Source organism: Phyllobates terribilis, unplaced genomic scaffold, assembly GCF_046119375.1.
Source record: "Phyllobates terribilis strain yellow unplaced genomic scaffold, ASM4611937v1 Scaffold_88__1_contigs__length_6355796, whole genome shotgun sequence".
NCBI lineage: Eukaryota > Metazoa > Chordata > Amphibia > Anura > Dendrobatidae > Phyllobates > Phyllobates terribilis.
The window spans coordinates 5,262,566-5,288,177 of record NW_027362848.1 but is presented as its reverse complement, the minus strand read 5'-3'; the positions used below and the strand labels follow the sequence as shown (position 1 = coordinate 5,288,177).

The 25,612-nt window shown below is 47.2% G+C and overlaps 1 protein-coding gene across 1 annotated transcript in view; it reads left to right on the top strand.

Annotated features, from left to right (window-relative positions):
* The first annotated feature begins 4,645 nt into the window (after positions 1-4,645).
* Positions 4,646-25,612, top strand: part of LOC141197822 (uncharacterized) — a 29,071-nt gene continuing 8,104 nt past the window's right edge. Inside the window, exons 1-6 of the mRNA XM_073662899.1 lie at positions 4,646-4,702; positions 9,752-9,901; positions 10,031-10,210; positions 10,294-10,417; positions 10,501-10,598; positions 10,797-10,887. Of these exons, the coding sequence (XP_073519000.1) occupies positions 9,809-9,901; positions 10,031-10,210; positions 10,294-10,417; positions 10,501-10,598; positions 10,797-10,887 (586 nt within the window). The 5' untranslated portion in view covers positions 4,646-4,702; positions 9,752-9,808. The remainder of the gene's footprint in view (positions 4,703-9,751; positions 9,902-10,030; positions 10,211-10,293; positions 10,418-10,500; positions 10,599-10,796; positions 10,888-25,612) is intronic.

Sequence of the window (25,612 nt, the reverse complement as noted above, 5' to 3'; positions counted from 1 at the left end):
GTGAAATTTGCCTACAGAATATAATTTTGCGTTAAATCACACAGATTTGTGGGTAAATAAGTGGTTAGGATGTGAACAGAACATTTGTATAGGAACACTAATCCCAATATCGGGAAGAGAAGAAACCATGGTTCCTATTACTGTTCTGGGCATTCCTGTTAGTAATACACATTATCTATTACAGTACACAGATTTTGCATTTGATGGTACCAACACTGGACAATTAGACATTTCTTCATACTTACATTTTGTTTCTAAGGTAATGTGTCTACCTGGACAGGATAAAGTCATTTATAACTTGTGTTTCCATAATCATACCTCATGTCATGCCAGAGTTGAGAATGTGCACACGATACATGACTTGGTGACTCCAATAAGCTCAAACAAAATTTGTTTCCAAGTTATGTCAGAAAAAGAAGTTGTTTCTGTATTCTTCTCATCTTGTGTACATGCTGAAAATCTGACCATAGTTTTCACACTTCCCTCCGTACAATATAAACCTATCTCCAAGAAGGAAGTATTAATATTACGTCAATAGGGACAGGAAATCTGAAAATCCTTCCTATACAGTTCAGTTTGTCACAAATACACTGCTCAAAAAAATAAAGGGAACACTTAAACAACAGAATATAACTCCAAGTAAATCAAACTTCTGTGAAATCAAACTGTCCACTTAGGAAGCAACACTGATTGACAATCAATTTCACATGCTGTTGTGCAAATGGAATAGACAATAGATGAAAATTATGGGCAATTATCAAGACACCCTCAATAAAGGAGTGGTTCTGCAGGTGGGGACCACAGACCACATCTCAGTACCAATGCTTTCTGGCTGATGTTTTGGTCATTTTTGAATGTTGGTTGTGCTTTCACACTCGTGATAGCACGAGACGGACTCTACAATCCACAGAAGTTGCTCAGGTAGTGCAGCTCATCCAGGATGGCACATCAATGCGAGCTGTGGCAAGAAGGTTTGCTCTGTCTGTCAGCTTAGTGTCCAGAGGCTGGAGGCACTACCAGGAGACAGGCCTGTACACCAGGAGATGTGGAAGGGGCCGTAGGAGGGCAACAACCCAGCAGCAGGACTGCTACCTCCGCCTTTGTGCAAGGAGGAACAGGAGGAGCACTGCCAGAACCCTGCAAAATGACCTCCAGCAGGCCACAAATGTGCATGTGTCTGCAAAAACGGTTAGAAACCGACTCCATGAGGGTGGTATGAGGGCCCGATGTCCACAGATGGGTGTTGCACTCACAGCCTAACACCATGCAGGATGCTTGGCATTTGCCACAGAACACAACACCAGGATTAGCAAAGTATCAACTGGCGCCCTGTGCTCTTCACAGATGAAAGCAGGTTCACACTGAGCACATGTGACAGACGTGACAGAGTCTGGAGACGCTGTAGAGAGTGATCTGCTGCTTGCAACATCCTTCAGCATGACCGGTTTGGCAGTGGGTCAGTAATGCTGTGGGATGGCATTTCTTTGGAAGGACTTACAGCCCTCCATGTGCTCGCCAGAGGTAGCCTGACTGCCATTAGGTACCGAGATGAGATCCTCAGACCCCTTGTGAGACCATATGCTGGTGCGGTTGGCCCTGGGTTCCTCCTAATGCAGGACAATGCCAGACCTCATGTGGCTGGAGGGTTTCAGCAGTTCCTGCAAGATGAAGGCATTGAAGCTATGGACTGGCCCGCCCGTTCCCCACACCTGAATCCAATTGAGCACATCTGGGACATCATGTCTCTCTCCATCCACCAATGTCACGTTGCACCACAGACTGTCCAGGAGTTGGCGGATGCTTTAGTCCAGATCTGGGAGGAGATCCCACAGGAGACCATCCGCAACCTCATCAGGAGCATGCCCACGTGTTGTAGAGAGGTCATACAGGCACGTGGAGGCCACACAGAATACTGAGCCTCATTTTGACTTGTTTTACGGTCGTTACATCAAAGTTGGATCAGCCTGTAGTGTGTTTTACTACTTTAATTTTGGGGGTGACTCCAAATCCAGGCCTCCATTGGTTAATAAATTTGATTTCCATTGATGATTTTTGTGTGATTTTGTTGTCAGCACCTTCAACTTTGTACAGAACAAAGTATTCAATGAGAATATTTCATTCATTCAGATCTAGGATGTGTTATTTGAGTGTTCCCTTTATTTTTTTGAGCAGTGTATATAATTTCCCTTGGGATATGTGGACAAATGAGATAAAGACAAAGGTTTGTTAAATTTGTTAACAAAACAACTAAAAGAAGCTGAAATTGTATTCCGACATGAACAAGGCCATTTAAATGATATTGAACATGAATGGACAAGTATGTCAGGCTCATCTTGGTGGAAAAATCTAGGAAGATCAGTAACTAGTTGGTCACAGTCTTCAGCAAAAATGGCTGCAGGAAGCGTATTAACAAATCCAATCATAATCATATTTATTTTGATCTTGCTGTGCATTTTTTATCAGATTTTTGTGTGTAAAATTAAGAAAATATATTAAAAGATAAAGACAGAAATGAAAAAGGAAGATGGTCTTTATTTTTAATTTAGAAGTTTTTGGGAACTCAGATGACGTTCAATACAGGAGTTGATACAAGGTTTTCAGAATAAAGAATGAATGTGATACGAATGGTGAGAGAATGAGTTTAGGATTGATTATGATATTTCTTAAATCATAATCAGGGGGGACTGTAAAATATTAATCTCTAATGATAAAATAAATACATAATAAGAAACTTTGAAGCTCTGGTTCGAACCATATTCAGTTTTAAACATTTTTAGAGCGAGACTGAGGGGTTATTTTGAAGATCTTGGCAGAGACACCTGTTCTGTATGTCAAACCTATAGGGCTCTTGTCAATATGGGTTATTTGGAGATAACTAATGATCCTTAAAGGTCACTAGCCATATGTTTAAAATATACCAACATAAAGTAATTGTGCACGTAGCCAAAAGGCATATTCCATGAGTTACTAGTTTTGTTCTAACATGGTAGAAGTTACTAATATACCTGAAAGCCGCCATATTGGGTTATGAAACTGTAAAAATAATCTCCAATGTACGTCTATGAGGCGAGATGGTATATAAGGAGAGCCAGACATGAATGGGCAGCTGTCTCATACCTTGAGAATCTCCACCACGGACCATCTCATGCTGTATACTTAAGAACTTATGAATGTTGTTTTCTCTCTTATAACCTGATACTTCTTTCTGTGCTATCAACTATTTTTTTCCTTATTTTGTAACCACTTTTGAATAAACCTTAAACAAGCTTTTGTTTTATCCACACAATTCAATATTGCTTTCCTTCCAATCCTCACTGTACTCTTACTCCAACGTAAGCCTTATATTTGTAACAGTGATGGAAAAGTATCATAGTCTTTAGTAAGTGGGCAGCTCCTCACACATCGTACACACGCGGCTCCGCTCCGTACACACGGCTCCGCTCCATACACCTCAAACACATGGCTCCGCACACCTCGTACATGCGCGCCTCCGCTCCGCACACCTCGTACAAGCGCGCCTCCACTCCGTACACGTGCGCCTCCGCTCCGTACACCTCGTACACACGCGGCTCAGCTCCGTACACCTCGTACACACGCGGCTCCGCTCCGTACACCTCGTACACACGCGGCTCTGCTCCGTACACCTCGTACACACGCGGCTCAGCTCCGTACACCTCGTACACACGCGGCTCCGCTCCGTACACCTCGTACACACGCGGCTCCGCTCCGTACACCTCGTACACACGCGGCTCCGCTCCGTACACCTCGTACACACGCGGCTCTGCTCCGTACACCTCGTACACACACGGCTCTGCTCCGTACACCTCCTACACACGCGACTCTGCTCCGTACACCTCCTACACACGCGACTCTGCTCCGTACACCTTGCACACACGCGACTCTGCTCCGTACACCTTGCACACACACGGCTCTGCTCCGTACACCTCCTACACACGCGGCTCTGCTCCGTACACCTCGTACACACACGGCTCTGCTCCGTACACCTCGTACACACGCGGCTCTGCTCCGTACACCTCGTACACACGCGGCTCTGCTCCGTACACCTCGTACACACGCGGCTCTGCTCCGTACACCTCGTACACACGCGGCTCTGCTCCGTACACCTCGTACACACGCGGCTCTGCTCCGTACACCTCGTACACACGCGGCTCTGCTCCGTACACCTCGTACATACGCGGCTCTGCTCCGTACACCTCGTACACACGCGGCTCCGCTCCGTACACCTCGTACACACGCGGCTCTGCTCCGTACACCTCGTACACACGTGGCTCCGCTCCGTACACCTCGTACACACGCGGCTCTGCTCCGTACACCTCGTACACACACGGCTCCGCTCTGTACACCTCGTACACACGCGGCTCTGCTCCTTACACCTCGTACACACGCGGCTCTGCTCCGTACACCTCGTACACACGCGGCTCTGCTCCGTACACCTCGTACACACGCGGCTCTGCTCCGTACACCTCGTACACACGGCTCTGCTACATCCACACTGTAAACCCCTCCTGACCCCACACATAAACTTCAGCTCATCCAGCACCATGACAACCAGCACAGCAGAGTCCTGCATCCACTGAGGCCCCTGATCATGTGACCCCTGACTCCTCCCCTCCTGTGACCTCATCACAGCTCCTGTGCGCACAGAGCAGCCATATATGTGGTGGCGGCTCTGCAGGTGGAGGTATGTGGAGACCCCATTACTGGGCGCAGGGGGCATTAACCCCTTCAGCACGGAGACTCTTTTGGGGTCTTGTGTTGCCCCTTTATAAGAATTATAAGGTTTTTGTTCTGTTTCCTGTAATAGATACATATGACCCAACTATGGAGACAAGAAGGGAGGAAACATATTGTTCTCATAGTACAGGACCCCTTTACTGGCCCCACAGTGTAATGCCCCCATTATGCCCCTTATGCAGGATGTATGATGCCCCCACAAGTGTAATGCCCCCATTATGCTACTTATACAGTATGTATGATGCCCCCACACAGTGTAATGTCCCCATTATGCCCCTTATGCAGTATGTATGATGCCCCCACAGTGTAATGCCCCCATTATGCCCCTTATGCAGTGTGTATGATGCCCCACACAGTGTAATGCCCCCATTATGCCCCACACAGTGTAATGCCCCCATTATGCCCCTTATGCAATGTGTATGATGCCCCCCACAGTATAATGTTCCCCCAGTACCACCTGAGGTTTTACATGTGGAATAATCCCTCTGGAGTTGGTTTTCCCTTTTCCTGCTCCCCTCCATGTATACCCTCGAGCATGTATACAGGCATGTAGGGGAGCAGGCCTTACTAGATATCGAGGCTTTGTACAGTAATATACCGCATGAGGATGGTATCAGAGGAGCAAGACGTTTCTTGAAATCGAGATCAATAGAGTGTAGCAGACATAATGACTTCATGGAGGATCTTCTAAAATTCACTCTTACTCATAACTTCTTTCTTTTTGACAGGAAGTACTTCCACCAGCTCAGGGGTACTGCGATGGGGAGCCCCTGTGCCCCCTCGTATGCTAATCTATTCCTGTGCTGGTGGGAGGAAACCACAATATTCAGGGATGATCATAAGTGGTGGCATCCATATATTGGGGTATGGTATAGATATATTCACAAAATTTTTCTAATCTGGTCAGGGACGAGTGAAAAGTTTATTGAATTTGTTAGGGAACTCAACGTCAATAGAGTGGGCCTGAGATTTATATCAGAATTCAACTATTACCAGTTGCCTTTCCTGAATGTACCAATCAAGAAAGTACGGGATAAGACCATAGGGACACTCATCTATCAAAAACCTGCAAGCACTAATAAACTATTGAAGTGGGATAGTCACCACCCCATCCTCCTTAAAAAAAAGCAATATCCAAGGGCCAATTTTTACGGTTGAGAAGAGACTGCTCTAATGTCACAGATTTTAATATACAGGCAATAGACATGAACACCAGATTCATGAAAAAAGGGTACCAACAGTACATTTTGGATTCCGTACCATTGTTTGCAGAAAATCGGGAGAGACAGACATTCCTCTATAGCTAACCAAGAGAGCAAGAAAAAGATGGGATAACACGAGTAATAGGAACTTAAAAGAATCAGAGTGACCATATCTTTAATATCCTCAGAAAACCCTGGCCGACCTGGACCTGAGGGTGCTGTGGGATCTACTCCCACAATAAGTTTCAGAAAGGGTTGGTCAATTAGGGACTGTTTAGTGCATATTTTCGATAAAAACCTGCACCCAAGTGGACTTGGCTGGATAGAAGAACCCCGAGAAAGTTGTATATGTAATTGGATGAGACCATGTAAATATTTCTCGAGTTCCTCTACAGGTAAAATCTTTTTCCAGAGGGATTATTCCAACTGTAAAACCTCAGGACTTTTATATGTGGCCACATGCACCTGTCCCCTAGATTATGTATGCACGACCAAGAGTTAGTATAGGAGGAAGGTGGGGGGCATTTGGGCAAAATACACCATGGTTGGGACACCCCATTAGTGAGACACATGAACAGTGCACATTGAGGTGAAACAAGAGACATCTCCTTTTGCATCATTGAGATGGTTAAACCCAATGTGAGAGGAGGTGATCTCAATACATGTGTAGTCAAAAAGGAAAGTGAGTGGATTTCCAGACTGGATTCACTAGCCCCTAAGGGACTGAATGAACAAATTTCCTATGCCTGTTTTGTATGAATACAGACCCATTCTGGATTACATTTTTGGATTTTATACTCTACCCATTTCTACTCAAGTCCCTGTGAATATGGTTCACATATTGTTTTACTTCATCAAGAGATCTGAGCTTCTATATCAGAATTATTTCTTATCAGTTATATCCCACTTATACTATTAAGTAACTAACAAGTGTGGTGTTCCTTGTGTATGTCTAATTATGTAATGGGGGTTAAATTTGACCATTTAGGAATTTACTGTGGGCCACCATCCCATATTTTCTGTAGTGATAAAGTAGATCTACATGCCTATTACATGATGGGAGGATGTGGAATACCTGTTTTTAGTCTCCCATGACGCTGATCTCAGAGATAGGATTTTTCTGTTGGTGGAATGCAATCCAATATCATATGTGCTCCGGTGTGGAGTGCAGACATCTGGGCATGCGCAATCGTGGACAATGATCCTAGATGCACTCCGGTGTGGAATGATAACTACGGCCATGCGCAGTCACAGGTATGAGTGGAGCGGCCGCAATCAGTTTATCTGGCATTTCAGTGTAAAGCACGTCACTTCCCAACATGCACACTAGGGGATGGACATTATCGGTCCTCTAGCTCATGAGAAGTAGCGTAGGTGCAGTACATTATTGTAGACAGACTCCATTCTGTATATCCTGTGACAATTCACCTCTAGGAATGGGAATGGGCCTCCTAGTCTGGGAGGGGTTTTGGATGAATTGGGCTATTTAAACATGGACACCTGGCTATTAGGCACACTATGCTGAACATCATGAATTATCATCCCAGTATCAAGCCTCCTGATGAACCTGTTGGGGGAAATGCGTTGAGGTGGATTATTGAAACATTTTCTGCGTACCATACCCTTTTCTTTATACATATAGTAGGGGTTTTACTCACTTGGATGCGACGGGAGGAAAATATGAGGCATGTTCCTTTAAAAGTTCATGTGGGTTTATTGCTTCATAAACCCAGAAGCCAAACAGAAAAGCAAATAGCCTTTAGATCAGGCAAACAAAGTAAATGTCCTTAGCATGTGTCTGCTCAGCCAGGCCTGTGTGGCACAAGCTGGGGTAGCGTCCAGTGTCCTGGCTTGGTCTGAAGACAAACATACACAGGAGGCCTTCTCCCTCCAAACACACAGACCATGTGCCAAACAACAACCTTCATTTTATAGGCTGTTAACCACACCCAGAGGTGAGGTATGTGGGTAGCTGGACCCGCCCATTCTCTCCTAGCTACCCGTAACCCGACTCCTAGGTGCACCGAACAATCCTCTTAGTGCTTATGTGCCCTAGAGAAACACTCCGGGTTACATCACAGAGACCAGCCATTTCTGTGACACATGCCTCCCATCGACTATGCGACCACTAGCCACCTTACAATACCTTGATATGTATCTGGTTTTATGACTACCCCACAGCTGATTAAAGGGAATCTGTCACCCCCTGGGACTTATCTGACCTCTACTATGGGCATACAGGTGATAGCAATGTGAATCTATACATCTATGCCTCATATTAGAGGTCTGTTTGCTGTGACATGGCTCTTAATTCAGTGAAGATTCCAATGCTTGCTGGCCGGGGGACGGGAAGAAATCCTCGCCTACTGTGTTAATTAAAATATTTCCCACCTCCCCTGCACGTCACAGTGCCCTGTGACGTGCAGTCACCATGTCCAGATCCCACGACTGCGCGCTTTTTACGGTAGTGACGAACTTGTACTGTGTACTAAGCAGTTATAGTACTGAAGGGATCTTGTGCCCAGGCGCCGGGAAGTCACCATGACTCGCCAGTGCCTGTGCACAAGATCCCTGCAGCACTATGATTGCCTAGTACACAGTACCACTGTGCCTTCCGCAAGAAGTGAAGTGCGCGGGACCTGGACATGGTGACTACACGTCACAGGGCATTTCTTCCCGGCCCGCAAGCATCGGAATCTTCACTGAATAAAAAGCCTTTTCACAGCAAACAGACCTCTAATATGGGCCATACAGGTAAGTATAGATTCACATTTCTATCACCTGTATGCCCATATTAGAGGTCAGATAAGTCCCAGTGAGTGACAGATTCCCTTTAATCAGCCGTGGGGTAGTCGTTTAAGTGGATTCCCTTTAATAAATACTCACTTAGCCCCATTCTTGGTGCAGGTACTAATGAATCCAGGACCTATGAGATTTTTACCAAATGATAGTTGGATAGTTAGGGGGTGTATCATCCATAGCGTCGGCCCATACGGCCACTATGGTGCCCGTGAAAAAACACAGATTTTGAGCTTGGTTTAAATTGATATCCATGCAGCACATAGACGCATGTTTACTATGGCCATAAATCAGAAAAAAACTATAAAGAAAAATTATCATAAACCCTACTGTAAATAAATAAATAAATAAAAAGCAAAAGTGCATTTAAATAAATTAGGGTTCTTATCAACACTGTTTTTGATCAAAAATAGCATGAAAGCTATCCCACCATAGCAAGGTGCACCCATTCGAGATAGTCCTACTCTGTATAATATTAAAAACCTTACCATGTGTGAAAGCCTCAAACTTCTGTGTGTGAATCAGACATGAGATCTAACGTGATAGAACATTACAGTCCGGGGAAGACGGAAAACATTCATATAGACGACCGGTGGAGATGTAGTCAGTAAAGCACTCTAGCCAAATATCTTTCTACAGCCGTAGTAGAAGATGAAGATGTCGTCCTATTCATGAAGTAATTATTTCTCATGTCACGTGTAATGAATATCTCCTGCAGTATTGCTAATGTCGACTGCAGTGTCGGTAAATGAGATGAGAATTAGCATTATGGAAGATGAGTCTTTGAGAAACGAGTTCAGCTACAGACTCCAAGGAAGAAACTGCTTGTTGTCTGTGGCCTAAAATATATAGGTTTTATTACTAGATGTAAAGAAGAAAACTAAATACTGTAAAATGATATATCTCCTCATATGTTTTCCCTTATTATCTCCAGTAATTGTGTAATTACACAGTATTTTTATGATGTTACATTGGCTTATCATCTTCTCATTCAGGTCCCTACAATATCGGATGCTCTCAGTGAAGATCTTCTATTTAAGAGAATTTTCCTTATGGACCCATCAAAGATGGGTATGGACAGAGACAAGATGGCGGAGAGGATATTGTGCCTCACCCTAGAGATCCTCTTCCGACTTACTGGAGAGGTGAGAGATTCTGATGACGTCACATTACCTCATTCTTATCTATGGGAGTTACAGATGGACAGAACTTGAGAGGTGAGGACTCTGGAAATGTCTGTAGTGAGATTTAATAATTTGTCTCTCCATAACCAGCATTACACAATAGTGAAGAAGACCTCTAGTGGGCGCTGTCAGGCCCCTGTGTCTGAGGGATGGGGAAGACCACAGAGCCCAATCACCGGGGCTCCATCTCACCCCCTGATACATGAGGACATCAATGACCAGAAGATCCTAGAACTCACCTACAAGATGATTGAGCTGCTGACTGGAGAGGTGACACAGCTGGGAATGCTGGGACATTATACAGTAACGCTATGAAGGGATCGGGGGGATGACGGTATCATTGTATGTGTCAGGTTCCTATAAGATGTCAGGATGTCGCTGTCTATTTCTCCATGGAGGAGTGGGAGTATTTAGAAGGACACAAAGATTTGTACAAAGACATCATGATGGAGGTTCCCCAGCCCCTCACATCTCCACGTAAGAGACAGGACTAAATACACACGGCCTATAATTATCTGTATGTAAAGAATTAATTCAGTCCCTGTATGTGTTTCCTCCAGATCTATCCAGTAAGAGGACAACACCAGACAGATGTCCCCGTCCTCTTCTTCAACATGCCTGTAAACAAGAAGATCCCAATGTTCCTCAGGATCATCAGGTAGATGGAGAGAAGGTGTCATGAGATCTCCCCTATGATGTGTAGATGGCTGTGAAGGTCTTGTGTTCAGTCTTGTTTTATCCACCAGTATTATATGTTTTATACTTGTGTAATGAGAACGGTGGAGATGGCAGGATTAGAGCTGATCATAGATGGGACTTCTCCATCTGTCTGTGACTTTTACAATATTTGTTTCAGGGTGAAGATCAGACCCATATTAATACTACAGAGACATATGTATGGGGTGATGAGTGGTGTAAGGAGGAGATTCCTACATATGACTACCCAGGTGAGTAGTAACCACTAGTAACGAGCGAGTGTATTTGTTAATATTCGCTTTTCACACTGATAGTACGGTATTCGGGTTACTCGTTATTCTGCGAGTATTTGTGTACTCGCCTCGCTATATTCGGATGTCCCGCCCTGCAGTTTTGGCGCCTTCTCTGCTGCCACTAAACATGCTGGGCTTCTTAACCAATCACAGTAATGCCGCAGACATCTTGGTTGTGGCATTACTGTGATTGGCTGGCTGCCCAGCGTCATGGGGTCCATTTAAGCCCTACCGCCGCCATTTTGTGCACATTGCATCTGGAGCCTATGTTGTAATAGCCTATGGTAAGATCGCTGAGCTGCTAGGGAGAGTGTTTAGGCCTCTTGATAAAACAAAAGCCCTTTTAAGGGCTACCTGCAGTGTATGCTAGTTTTGTGTTTAAAGGAGCCGCTCACTAGCTCCATAATACCACCAAAAAATAGCTCTTTTCAGAGCTGAAGGCACACAACAAAATCAGAGAACAGGGAGGGAGAGATTGTGTATTAGGTAGGGAGTGTATTAGCTAGTGTTCTTTCAGTGTCCATCTTAAAACAGCTCTTGTCAGAGGCAAAGCAATATTTTTCAAGCACACACAGAACTAGCATTTTGTGCTGCCTTTTTTTTTTAGCACCGGTCTATTTTCCCTGCTGTTTTAGGGGTCAGAGCCTGGCTTCTGCAGTCCACATTAGTCCACTTAAAAAGGTGTTTTGTGCCCTACGCAAAGCAGTAGTCCAAACATTTCCTACTGCCTGCTACAAAAGAAGCATGCACCAGCCCATTTTAACCACTATTTTGGGGTGTCAGCCTGCCTTCTGTCCATATTAGTCCACTTAAAAAAGCATTTTGTGCCCTACACAAAGCAGTAGTCCAAACTTTTCCTACCGCCTGCTATAAAGCACGCACCAGGCCATTTTAACCACTATTTTGGAAGCCACCATCCCAAGGGCCACCAATCACAAATAGTAGTTAGGCTGGAGTAGGAATACTGTCCTGGTTTGTCCACTGCACATTCTGCATAGGGTTTGTAAAAATTAGCCCTATGGGCTGAATCATGGTTGACGCAGGAAGCCGTCATCCCAAGGGCCTCCAATCACAAATAGTAGTTAGGCTGGAGTAGGAATACTGTCCTGGTTTGTCCACTGCACAATCTGCATAGAGTTTGTAAAAATTAGCCCTATGGGCTGAGTCATGGTTGACGAAGGAAGGAAACGGGTTCTTATGGGAAGGGGTTGACGTTAACAGCAGTAGCATGAATCTGCATTTTTGGTAAATTTAGGTTGGCTTGCTCTCATCTGGAGGGATTACAAACTGTGGAGATATCCAGTCCTTTTTGAATTTAATCAGAGTAAGTCTGTCTGCATTCTCCGTGGTGAGGCGTGTGCGCCTATCAGTGATGATTGCCCCAGCGGCACTGAAAACACGCTCAGACACCACACTAGCAGCCGGGCAGGCCAGCACCTCCAAGGCATATAAGGAGAGGTCGGCCAAGTGTTTAGCTTAGACACCCAATAATTAAAGGGAACTGAAGTGTCAGAAAGGACGCACGGATGGTCACTTAAGTACCCCTTGACCATGTTCTGCAACTTATTCCTCTTTGGCATTGTTACAGGCACAGATAGCCTTTACTGTTGTGCTGGTCTATATAAATAAAAATTATTATTATTATTATTATTACTGTTGGATAAAATGTGTATCACGCGAGGGTCTTGCCACAGATACTTATACATGAACTGTGCCATGTGGGTCAAGCTGCAAAAAGGCAAATGTTCTGTGTCCCCAACAGTAGAAACAGTACCCACCCTCTCCTCACGCTGACTCGCCTCCTCCTCCTCCACCACCTCCTCCTCTCCAGCCCATCCAGGCTGGGCAGACATGAAGCTTGGGTTGGGTGTCCCCTCTGTAGCATTACCCCTCGGTAGCACAGAAAAACAAGTCCTCTCCCTCCTCATCCTCCCCCTCTTCACCAAATGTTGCCTCAGAATATTGGCTGGGCTGGGTAGTATCACCCATTGGGAAATCTGGCTCCATATCAACATTCTGGGCACTTAAAGCTTTCTCTTTGAGATTATGCAGTGATTGTTTCAAGAGACACAGTAGCGGGATGGTTACGCTGATAATAGCCTGATCGCTGCTCACAAGGCTGGTGCAGTACTCAAAGTTCTCAACAACCTCACAAATGTCAGCGATCCACACCCACTCAACAGATGTTATGTGTCGTGGCTGACTCTCAGTCTGACCTGTATACTGAAGCTGGTATTCAGCTACTGCCCTCTGCTGTTCACTAATCCTCGCAAACCTAAGATAGGTGGAGTTCCACCGCGTGGGCAGGCCGCAAATGAGTCGGTGACTTGGCAAATTCAACCGCTTATGCAGCACTGTAAAAGCAGCAAAAGCAGTAGAGGAATGGCGGAAATGGGCGCTAATATGGCTCACCTTCTCAAGTAGGTACAGGAAGTCACGGAAAGTTTTCAGAAATTTCTGAACAACTATGTCCAGCACGTGAGCCATGCATGGCACGTGTACCAGCTTGCCGATCTTTAAAGCCGCCACCAGGTTACGCCCATTATTGCAGACGACCGGAGGCCACTGATTGGTCTGTTGTTTTACAGCTTGTCGCAGCTCTGTTGCAGTGTGTGCTTTCTGACCTAAACAGATCAGCTTCAGCAGAGCGTCTTGCCACTTTGCCGATGCACTACTGCACAGGTCCCAGCTTGGCAGTGATGGGGAGAATAATTCAGCAGAGGATTAGGAGCAGGAGAAGGGGAGAGAGGAAGTGGAATTTGAATAGGTGGAGACCCTGACAGAAGTTGGAACCGCTATTCTTAGCGTGGGTGGGATGTGTGATGTTCCAGTTTGCGCCTTTGTCCCGCCCTCCACCAGGTTCCCCCAGTGTGGCATGACAGAAATGTATCATCCCTGTACACAACAATTTGTCCAGGTGTCTGTTATTAGGTGGACCTTCCCGGTTACGGTGTTGGTGAGAGCATGGTTCAGATTGTTTAACACGTGCTTGTGTAACGCAGGGACGACACATCGGGCAAAATAGTGGCGGCTGGGAACACTGTATCGTGGGGCAGCCACAGCCAAGAGATCATGGAAGACTGTGTTCCCACAAGCCCAACATCTCCATAGCTAGCAATTTGGCAATGTGCGAGTTTAGTATTTGTACCTGTGGGTGCGTGGCTGGGCATTTACGCATTCTTTCCAAGCTCTCAGGCACGGACAATTGGACACTTTGCTGGAACAAGGAAGTGGATGTGGTTGATGTTTGTTGCGTGTGAGCAACTGCAGCTTGTGGGCAGGAGGTATGAGCGCCTGCTTCTTGAACAGCAGATTCTGAAGGACATAGCCCAGGCGACATGGCATAAGTTTCCACGGAACCCAAAAGCACTACAGATACTGGCTGGTGATCAGCTTATGCAACCTTTGTCTATCCCTCATCCCCTCAAGATGACTGGACCATCATTGTAAATAAGTCCCTGTCCTTTGTGTCACCCCCCACCTCATTGTACATCGTAAGCTCTTATGAGCAGGGTCATCATTATTTTTCCTTTAATTATTATATTATCTTTAGCTATGTTACTTATGACTGTTGAATATGAACCTCTGAATTGTAAAGCGCTGCGAAATAGGTTGTTGCTATATAAATAAAGAGTATTATTATTATTGGTTTGACCCGCAGGCGCAGATTTGGTACCTTGGTGTTCCGTCCACCTACTCGGCTGCTTGGCTGCCATGTGGTTTCTCATACTCTTTGTGCTCAGGTTGCCTTTGCCCTGGCCTCTGCTCAACTTGGTATTGCAGATGTTACAGACAACAATGTTTTTCTCTGAAGGACTTTTAGAAAAAAAAATTCCACACAGCAGCTGAACGCCCTCTTGCCCTGACTTGGCGCACAGCGGGGGTGCTCTTGGGAACAGTTGACCCAGTTTTTACTCACTCTGGGCAAACCACGACCCCTTGGTGCCTGTGTTGGTCCATCTTCCTCTGTGTTGCTGCCAACGGTCCAGGTCGGATCAGTGGACTCATCATCGACCACCTCGTCTTCTATCTCATCCTCCTTCCCAGTTGATATTGTAGGCTGACCTGATGGCAACTGTGTCTCATCATCATCAGCCTCCGCCTCTGGAGACAGTAAATGACGTTCCTCCAAGTGGCTTTCTTCTGGTTGTAGGTCCTAAAATACTTGAGCATCAACGCACGCCGCCACCTCTTGTCCCTCTTCAATGCTGCATGGTGATAGGCCAGAGCCAACCAAAGGATACGTACCAAACAGATCCTCGGAGTGGCCAAGCTTGGGGTCATATGTCTCCTGTGACTGATAATGGTGGGAGGAAGGAGAACCAGCTTCAGGATTGGAAGGGCCAGCCTTCTGTGTATCCACAGTAGACTGTGTGGTCGTGGAAGTTTTGGTGCTGCTTGACAAATGCGTAGAGGCCTTGTCTGCTATCCAAGACAGAATCTGCTCTCGCTCTTGTGGCTTCCACACATGTTTACGTTCCAGACCGGGAACTTTTTCCAGGAACATTGTGGATGCATCAAGCTTCTTCTGACCTGACACAGACTGAGTGGCTTCTCGCGCACCACTGACAACACCACGTCCACGTCCCTTAACAACAGGCTTTTTTGGCATTTTGGGTTTTGTTGACAGATTTTCAGATGTTGATGGCACAAGCCAAGCTAGCTGTCAAAGGCACAGCCAAAATAATGAGTCAACCGGGACACAGCCAATAGGGCTAATTTTTACAAATCCTATGTACATTGTGCCGTGGACAAACCAGGACAGTATTCCTACTCCAACCTAACTACTATTTGTGATTGGAGGCCCTTGGGATGGTGGCTTCCTGCGTCAACCATGACTTAGCCAATAGGCCTAATTTTCACAAACCATATGCACATTGTGCAGTGGACAAATCTGGAATGTACAGTAGTCCTTCCAAACTAATATTTGTCATTGGAGGCCCTTCTCACAGGTTGTGTCACATTGTGAGATAGGGGATACATATTCAATAGAAATTTACACTGATTGTTGATGACCGACTGATGGCCCTCTGAAAACTTAAATTGAGGATCACAACTACTACAATACTCCATCGTAGGTAATGTTTGTCAAGGGAGGCCCTTGTCATGCAATCTTCCTGCACCTATGACACAGCCCCCAGCCCCAGGAGTAATTTTTGGAAATACGATGCACATTCTACTGGACCAAGTAGTACAGTATCAATAAGTCTTCTCCTGCTATATAATCTGGGGAATATTGACAATCAAAATCTCTAAGCCAATCTCTAAGAAGCTTCACCAACCCATCCTGGAGGGGGGGCACCATAAATACTTTGTCCAGTGACTTGCACAAGTGATATATTTGAGCTTGTCATCGAGTTGACTAGTGCAGTTTTATTTTTACGGTTCACTGAGTTCAGCCATACCTGAGGGTCGTAGTCCGCACTCACTGCTACCTTCTAGTACTCCATGTATCTTGGCCATTTTCTCTGTAGTCTCTGCCCTTAAATTAGTTAAATAATAATGAGGGCCCTACAGTATGAATAAGTGAGGGCACTCTCAAGTGTACACAAGAGGCAACTCCAAAATTTCTAGAGGAGGGCACTTCAAAATGTTTGTTACAGGGCCACACAAGGGCTCTCACAAAACTCAGCTTTCCTGCTTACTGCAGGCGATCTGAACATTTGAATTTAGGGCCCGAGTCTCACATGGTGGTGGAGGAGGAGGGTCAAGCCCAATGCTGCAATGAGCATATTGTAAACTGCTATGGAATGTGTATTCCACTATCTGATTGTCAATGATGGAGGGACCGCCCAAATGTCTAAGTAATAGCTGTCCCTCCAAAACGCATGTTACAGAGCCACCTGAGGCCTCTCAGGTCAAAGATCTACATACATACTGATACTTTCTAGCTGTGCTTGTAAAGTGCTGGGGAATAGCGCACTAAAGATGATGTATGACAGACGGACCTACAAAATGTATAAGTCAGGGCCCTCCCAATTATAAAAGGCGAAAAAAAAAGCCACAACAGTATGTGTGAACAAACGCTAAAAGGGGTATTTTTTGGTTTCTCTGATTTATTTAGCCTTATTTAGGTTAAGTTTGGTAGTTGTTCTTGTGTGTCTGTAAAAGTGGTGTAACACTGCGACAAACTTATCCCCAGAAACCATATGTGAGTCAGAAATGCATTCAGGCACATTCAGGCTCTTCCCATTCTGTTTCATCACTTTCCCATCCATTTCACTTTCCCATCATCTTCTCCTCAGGCCCCTTTGTAGGGTCCAGCAGAAAATTATTCGCATTTCCCATTGACTTACATTGTACTCGCTATTCTGAACGAATACGCAATTATTACAAAGTACTATATATATAGCGAGTATAGCGATTACGAATATTACGGTACTCGCTCATCACTAGTAAACACTAAATGCAGAGAAGTCACAGATTCTTCTTAGTCACCGGCTGTGGCTGCTTTATCGGTGGTGTAGTCCGGCTGTATCACAATCGTGTGATCACCATTTTGCCTCTAGACCACAACATTCTCCTCCACCCAAAACTGTTCAGATGATTTTGGGCACTGAAAGCCCTTTTCTATAGAACTTACAACCTGGAGGATCCACCTCCCCCCTGGGATTAGAAGATGCTGACCGTTACCTGATGACAAGTTAGAAAATCACTTGAAGTAAAATATTATGATGGATCTGTAAGAGAAAGCGGAGGGTAATGATGCTGTTGGCTTCCTAGATCCCTGATATCTTATTGGATGAATCTACCTTCTCTCCCTTCTGTGCTGATGAATGTCCTCATATGGTCCCTACAAGACCAGGTCCAGTCTTTCTGGCCAAACTTCACTTTTATGATCGACAACATTAAATGTGCAGTGAGGGCCAAGTGTGAATTTCTGTACAATAACAGCAGAGTTTCCCTTTATCCTGACTTTTCAATTTTTTTTAAAACTAACTTCAAACAGGATTGTGACAAACTAAACAAAAAAACATTACACCTGTGCCATGATATATCTCTAAGCTAAATTTAAGACACCTCAGCTCTGCACTATTATAAAAAGTTCTCTTTGAGTGTCTAATATTTCTTCTTGAAACTCATCTGACAGAAAATATTGTCCCTTACGATAGTTTAGATTGCCAAGAGCCCCCGAGCCCCATACTCTAATTACCCCAGAGAGGTTTCACCACTAGTTACTCACTACTTACTGATGGAGACTGTTGAGTTTGATCATTTCAGTAGATGTGTTATGGTCTATACTCACAGTTTTGATTACAGTAGTTAGTGCCCAAAATACTCTGATTTAACCCCTTCCTGCAGCCAGTTTTGTGTTCCTATCTGGGCCCATTTTTCAAATCTGACGTGTGTCACTTTATATGATGATAACTTTGGAATTCTTCACAAAGGATAATAGGAAACAAATGGACCTTACAAATTATTTTCCAACTTCTCTTGAATCCGACAATCCCCTATATACGGTTGCACACTACTGTCTGGGCACATGGCAGGTTAAGAAGGGAAGGAGCGACATTTAGCAATTTGAATATAGATCTTGCTCGAATAGTTTGCAGACACAATGTGTTGGGGACACTGTTCATGGTCACCTGGCAGCGCAAAAGATGGCTACCACAAACAGGCTTGGCGTCATCTACTCCATTTTCCAGATCCCAGGGTTTGCCTTGCTCATCACCCTTTAACCCCTCTACATGGATTTGGACTTAGACAGAGACCCCTAGGCTTGGGCCACAGTGTTTCCTGCTGTTCTATTGAGTGAAATGGCAAGAAGAATAGTCACTTAACCGGGTCACAACATGGAGGTCAATGAAAATAGAAAATCACACAAGAGTAGTCAGTAAACGGGCCGAGGTCACAACAGGAAACAAATACACAAGCCGGGAGCTGAGCACAGAGGACTGAACCAGAGGAGAACAAGGCTGTATCTGGCAGCTTCTGGTAATATGCACAAAAAGCAAAGCCACACTAAGAAGAATTAAAATTCCCCCAATATTCAAGAAGAAACACAGCAAAAAAGGGCAGCAGTGTTTACCTGCCCAGATGTTCAGAACTAAATGCACTACCAGGGTGCAGTATACCCACATACAGATGGCGGCTACACGGGTGCAAAATACTGATGAGACAATCATTCACAACCAACCTACAATCACTCACAACCTACCATTTCATGGAGGGGTGACTGCTTAGTATTTGAATTACTCACAAAAAGGTTTGTATAGGGTGCTGTTCACACTTGGGTAGTTCACAGTATCGGCTTACAGCCTATTAGTTACGCCCATACTATTAGATTAGGCGGGCTGCCCGGTACTATCCATATATTATATATATGCATTTTTGCACTTTTTTATCCCAGGGTGCAGCCAGGCCCATCAGTGCGGGCATTGTAAACTGTGTCTGTTCTCATGGAGTGCACTTGGATAGTACCGGGCAGCCCACCTAATCTAATAGTATGGCCGTAACTAATAGGCTGTAAGTCAGATACTGTGCATTATCCAAGTGTGAACAGCTCCATATACAAGCCTTTTTGTGTGCAATTCAAATACTACGCAGTCACCCCCTCCATGAAATGGTAGGTTGTGAGTGATTGTCTCATCAGTATTTTGTCTCACCTGTGTAGCCGCCATCTTTATGTGGGTTTGCTGCACCCTGGTAGTGCATTTACAGTACTTCTGAAGATCTGGGCAGGTACATACTGCTGCCCTATTTAGCTGTGTTTTAGCTTTTGGCAATATGCTTTGAGCTTTAGTAGGGTGCGGTGCTTTCCAATTGGCTAAAGCACGGAGCAGATTACTCCAGCTGGACAGCACACACATCCATACTGCCAGACTGGATGGTACTACAGGTCCCAGACACTCTAATCTTAGTGGCTGGACAGAAGCTGTACCTCCCAGTAGCTTCTGGTTCTGACGTCTCCTCCATCACCAGCGCCACCTGCAGGATGAATAAGGCGGCTCCTGGTGAGAGAAGCAGACGTCACAGGAGCAGATCCCAGAGGAGATGGGATACACCATTTGCAGAAGCCCTAATGTGACCAAATTGCAGAAAACCAGAACAGTAGAAATCCTCATAAAGTGACTCCATTTTGGAAATTATAACCCTCAGTGAAATAATCTATAGGAGTAGTGACTATATTGACTCCACAGGCACTTTTCGGAAATTAGCACGCAGTGGATGTTGGTGAGTGAAAATAACAAATATATAGTTTCATTACCCAACACATAGTGCCCAGATTGTGCCCCAGGAGACAAACACCGTAAATTAAGTGGGTTCTTCTCACTATAGTAATGCCGAATACATGGATGCTGAATGTGGTTTGGGCACACTGCAAGGCTCAGAAGTGAGGGGGAGATTTGACTTTGGGGGAGCAGATATTGCTGGATTGGTTTATGGAAGCCATGTTGCTTTTCAAAAGCCTTTGAGTCACTAATAATGTGGAAACCTCTGGTTTTCCATTGACAGATTGTAACGGGTCTGGGAGGCGGAACCTCTGAGCAACTATACAAGGGGGCGGTCCTTGTAAGGAAGCGGGTGGCTCCCAGCGAAGACGGGCAGGTAGTCACGGCAAGTGACAGGGACAGTCTCTGGGTAGAAGGGCAGGTAGTCACGGCAAGTGACAGGGACAGTCTCTGGGTAGAAGGACAGGCACTCACGACAAGTGACAGGGACAGTCTCTGGGTAGAAGGACAGCAGGCAGGTGACTGGTGAGCGCTCCCAGGTGAGCACGCGAGAGTCTCTGGACAGGCAGGTGGTCACGGCTAGTGACGGCAGAGCCTCCAGGTAGGCTAGCAGGCAGGTAGCAGGTGAGCGCTCCTAGGTGAGCAGGCGAGAGTCTCTGGACAGGCAGGTGGTCACGGCAAGTGACGGCGGAGCCTCCAGGTAGGCTAGCAGGCAGGTAGCAGATGAGCGCTCCCAGGTGAGCAGACAAGAGTCTCTGGACAGGCAGGTGGTCACGGCAAGTGACGGCGGAGCCTCCAGGTAGGCTAGCAGGCAGGTAGCAGATGAGCGCTCCCAGGTGAGCAGACAAGAGTCTCTGGACAGGCAGGTGGTCACGGCAAGTGACGGCGGAGCCTCCAGGTAGGCTAGCAGGCAGGTAGCAGATGAGCGCTCCCAGGTGAGCGGGCAGGCTGGTCCATAGACAGACTGACAGGTGTCGGAAGGCAGACCGTCGGACCGCAGGCTTGCAAGCAGGTAAACGGATATCTGGCAGGTATCAAGCAGGAATCTGGCAGGTAACAGGCAGGAATCTGGCAGGTGACTGGCAGGTAACTGGAAACAGGACCTGAGGGCTGAAGCAGAGTGAAGGCTTTGCAACAACATTGCTCGGGCACCTCCATTTTGGAGGAGGTGCCTTATATATGGTGAAGTCCTCCGGCCATTGGCCGGGGACTCCTTAGGATGGCGCGCGCTGCCCCTTTAAGAGAGGGGGAGCGCGCGCGCGCGCCCTAAGCACCGTGGCCGGGAAGCAGCGCGCGCTGCCAGCAGAGCGGGAGGAAGACGCCGGGCACAGAGCGGAGAGGTGAGGGGAACAGCGTCCCTGCCTAGCAGGAGGCAGGGACGCCGACGCTACAGTACCCCCCCCTTTAGGCCCCCCCTTTTTTAGGCCAGAGAGAAATTTATCAAGGATAAGAGGGGCATGGATGTTCTCCCGGGGCTCCCACGTTCTCTCCTCAGGACCAAACCCCTTCCAATCTACCAGAAAAAAGTTTTTTCCTCTTACCCTTTTGGTGGCCAGAATGTTCTCTACCTCAAACTCGTTCTCAGCGGAAACCGGAGCAGGAGGCGTACCTGTAGACTTGGAAAAAGAGTTAAGTACCACGGGTTTGAGGAGAGATACATGGAAGGAGTTAGGGATCCGTAAGTTGGCTGGGAGTTTTAATTTATAGGCCACCGGGTTGATCTGTTTGATAACTTCCAGTGGGCCGATGAACCGAGGCCCTAACTTGTAGGAGGGAATCTTGAGCCGGACATATTTGGATGAGAGCCAGACTTTATCTCCAGGACGGAATTGTGGAGGATCCAGGCGTTTCTTGTCAGCGTGTTTTTTCATCCGTTCGGACGACTGAAGGAGTGCGGATCGGGTACTCTCCCAAATGGAGGAGAATTCGCGAACGAGAGATTCCGCAGCCGGATTGTCCACCGAGGTGGAGACGGGAAATGGGATCCGAGGATGCTGACCGAACACTACAAAAAACGGGGATTTGGAGGAAGATTCGCTCTCGTAATTATTGTAAGAGAACTCGGCCCATGGTAGGAGATCCACCCAGTCCGAATGGTGGGCATTAACGAAGTGCCGGAGGTAACTGGTCAGGTTCTGATTGATCCGCTCCACTTGACCATTGGACTGTGGATGGTAAGCGGAGGAGAAGTCCAGAGTGACGTCAAGCAACTTACATGTGGCTCTCCAGAAGCGTGAGGTGAACTGAACCCCACGATCTGACACGATGTGGAGGGGCTGGCCATGGAGACGGAAGATGTGGCGGATAAAGTCTTTAGCCAGTTCGGGTGCAGACGGGAGACCCGGCAGGGGAATGAAGTGCGCCATCTTGGAGAAGCGATCAGCGACCACCCAAATCACCGTACAACCGGCAGAGACAGGAAGATCCGTTATAAAGTCCATAGCAATATGCTGCCACGGGGCAGCAGGTACTGGAAGAGGAAGAAAGCGACCGGCTGGCAGGTGTCTCGGAACTTTGTTGCGGGCGCAGGACACACAGGCAGAAACAAAGTCTATTACATCCTTGTGCAGGGTAGGCCACCAGTAATGCCGGGTAATGAGCTGGAGGGTGTTTTTCTGACCGGCGTGGCCAGCTAGCTTAGACGAATGACCCCAGTGTAGGACCTTCTTCCGATCAGGTACAGTTACAAACGTCTTACCGGGAGGGAGACGATTTAGATTCACGGGAGCCACTTGCATTACTCTGGCGGGATCAATGATGTGCTTAGGTTCCTCCTCTAGATCAGATACCAGGAAGGATCGGGACAAGGCGTCAGCTTTGATGTTTTTGTCTACTGGGCGAAAATGAAGAACAAAATCAAAGCGGGCGAAAAACAAGGACCACCGGGCTTGGCGCGGGTTAAGTCTCTGGGCGCTCTGAAGGTAAGCCAAGTTCTTGTGGTCCGTGTAAATTATTACCGGGTGAAGAGCCCCCTCGAGCAGGTAACGCCACTCCTCCAGTGCCAGCTTAATGGCTAACAATTCACGGTCTCCAATAGAATAGTTGCGCTCAGAAGAGGAGAAGAGTTTGGAAAAAAAAACGCAGGTTACCATTCTTCCGGAAGATGACTTTTGGGTAAGTACCGCCCCGACTCCGGAGGAGGAAGCGTCAACTTCTAGGAAGAATTGTTTGTTGCCGTCCGGACGATGAAGCACTGGGGCGGAGGAGAAGGCCTGTTTTAAGGAAAGAAAGGCCTCCTCAGCTTCGGGTGGCCATCTTCTGGGATTAGTCCCCTTACGGGTGAGCGCAGAGATAGGGGCAGTCCGGGAAGAGAAGTGCGGTATGAAGAGGCGGTAATAGTTGGCGAAGCCCAGGAACCGCTGAATAGCCTTCAACCCCTCTGGTCGGGGCCACTTCTGGATGGCAGACAGTTTCTCAGGATCCATTTGTAGGCCGGTCTGAGAGATTATGTAGCCCAGAAATGGAAGAGAGGTCTGCTCAAAGATGCACTTCTCATATTTAGCGTAGAGGTGGTTCTGCCTGAGCCTGAGCAGGACCCGACGAACATCCCTCCGGTGAGTAGGAAGGTCCGGAGAGAAGACCAAGATGTCGTCCAGGTACACCACCACGCAGGAGTAGAGAAGGTCACGGAAGATGTCATTGACCAACTCTTGAAAGACGGCAGGAGCGTTACAGAGACCGAAGGGCATTACAAGGTACTCATAGTGGCCGTCCCGGGTGTTGAATGCCGTCTTCCACTCATCCCCTTGACGAATACGGACCAGGTTATACGCCCCACGGAGATCCAGTTTGGTGAAGATTCTAGCCCCCCTCAGGCGGTCAAATAATTCAGGAATGAGCGGGAGGGGGTATTTATTCTTCACTGTAATCTGGTTAAGGCCTCTATAATCTATACATGGACGGAGTGAGCCGTCCTTCTTTTTGACGAAGAAGAAGCCTGCTCCCGCCGGGGAGGTAGATTTCCGGATAAATCCCCGGGCCAGATTCTCCTCAATATATTCTGACATGGACCGGGTCTCCGCTGCGGACAAAGGGTAGATACGCCCACGGGGAGGAGTAGAGCCGCGTATCAGGTCAATTGGACAATCGTATGGTCTATGAGGGGGTAATGTCTCTGCTTCTTTTTTATTGAAGACATCCGCATAAGACCAATAGGGAACCGGTAGACCGGGTAGACTGACTGGGGTAGGAGAAGGACGAGCAGGATGAACGGGAGCTAGACAAGTCCTATGGCAGTCCTGTCCCCAGCGAAGGACTTCTCCGGTCTGCCAGTCAAGCACGGGTGCATGTTTCTGGACCCAAGGTAGGCCTAACAAGAGTGCGTGAGAGAGTCCAGGCAGAACATGAAAGGAGATGCTCTCAGAATGCAGCATTTCCACCTGCAGAGTTATGGATTCGGTGATGAGTTGGATGGGATGTGGTAAGAGGCCCCCATCCACGGCGGCGACAGATAAAGGTACGGCCAGTGGTTTGGTGGGAATGCGGTATTTCTCTACCAGAGACTGAGAAATTAGATTTCCAGCAGCTCCTGAGTCAAGTTGAGCCAGTTCGAAATAGCGGTTCTCTCCGCAGGAGATAGAGACTGACAGCATCAGAGATGGAGAGGGTTTACTTTTGTCTAGGGCGACCTCTCTGAGCGATCCTAGACACAGGCGTTTCCCGACCTCTCTGGGCAGGAACGGATCCGGTGCTCCTTACTGCCACAGTAGAAGCAGCTCCCCTCGGCACGGGTTTTGACCATCTTGGTCTGGTCGACCTGCATAGGCTCAGGTGAGTGTGCCTGGGGAGTAAAGGAGGGAGTGACGGGTTTCTGGAAGGTGGGGGCTAGACGTGGAAACCTCCTCTCACGGGTGACCTCTTTGGCGCGCTCCTGGAATCAGATGTCAATCCGGGTGGCAAGTGTTATTAAATCATCGAGAGTGGTAGGAGTGTCCCGACCGGCGAGTTCATCTTTAATACGGCCGGACAGACCCTCCCAGAAGACAGACACCAGAGCGTCGTTATCCCAGGCCAGCTCCGAAGCAAGGGTACGGAACTGTATGGCATATTGGCCCACGGTGAGATCTCCTTGACGGAGGCGTAGCAGAGACGATGCGGATGAGGTCTTCCGTCCGGGTTCGTCGAAGACTTTCCGGAAAGCCGTGAGAAAGGCTGGCAGGTCGGACACCAGGGGATCTCCTCTCTCCCACAGAGGATTTAGCCAAGCCAGAGCCTCCCCCGTGAGGTGGGACATGATAAAGGCTACTTTGGACCGGTCGGAGATAAACTGGTGGGACAAGAGTTCAAAGTGCAGGGTGCACTGGTTTATGAAGCCCCGAGCTTGAGCGGAGTCACCTCCGAAACGAGGAGGTGCAGAAAACCGGGGTCCGGGACAGGATACCATGGTATTGGTGGGCAGCGGCGCTGCCGGGTTGCGAGTCATGACACTAGCGGTGGTTGCAGGTGGAGCAGACAGAGTGTCCAGGCGAGAGTTGACACTCCGCAGGTGACTCAGGATGGACTCCTGTTGG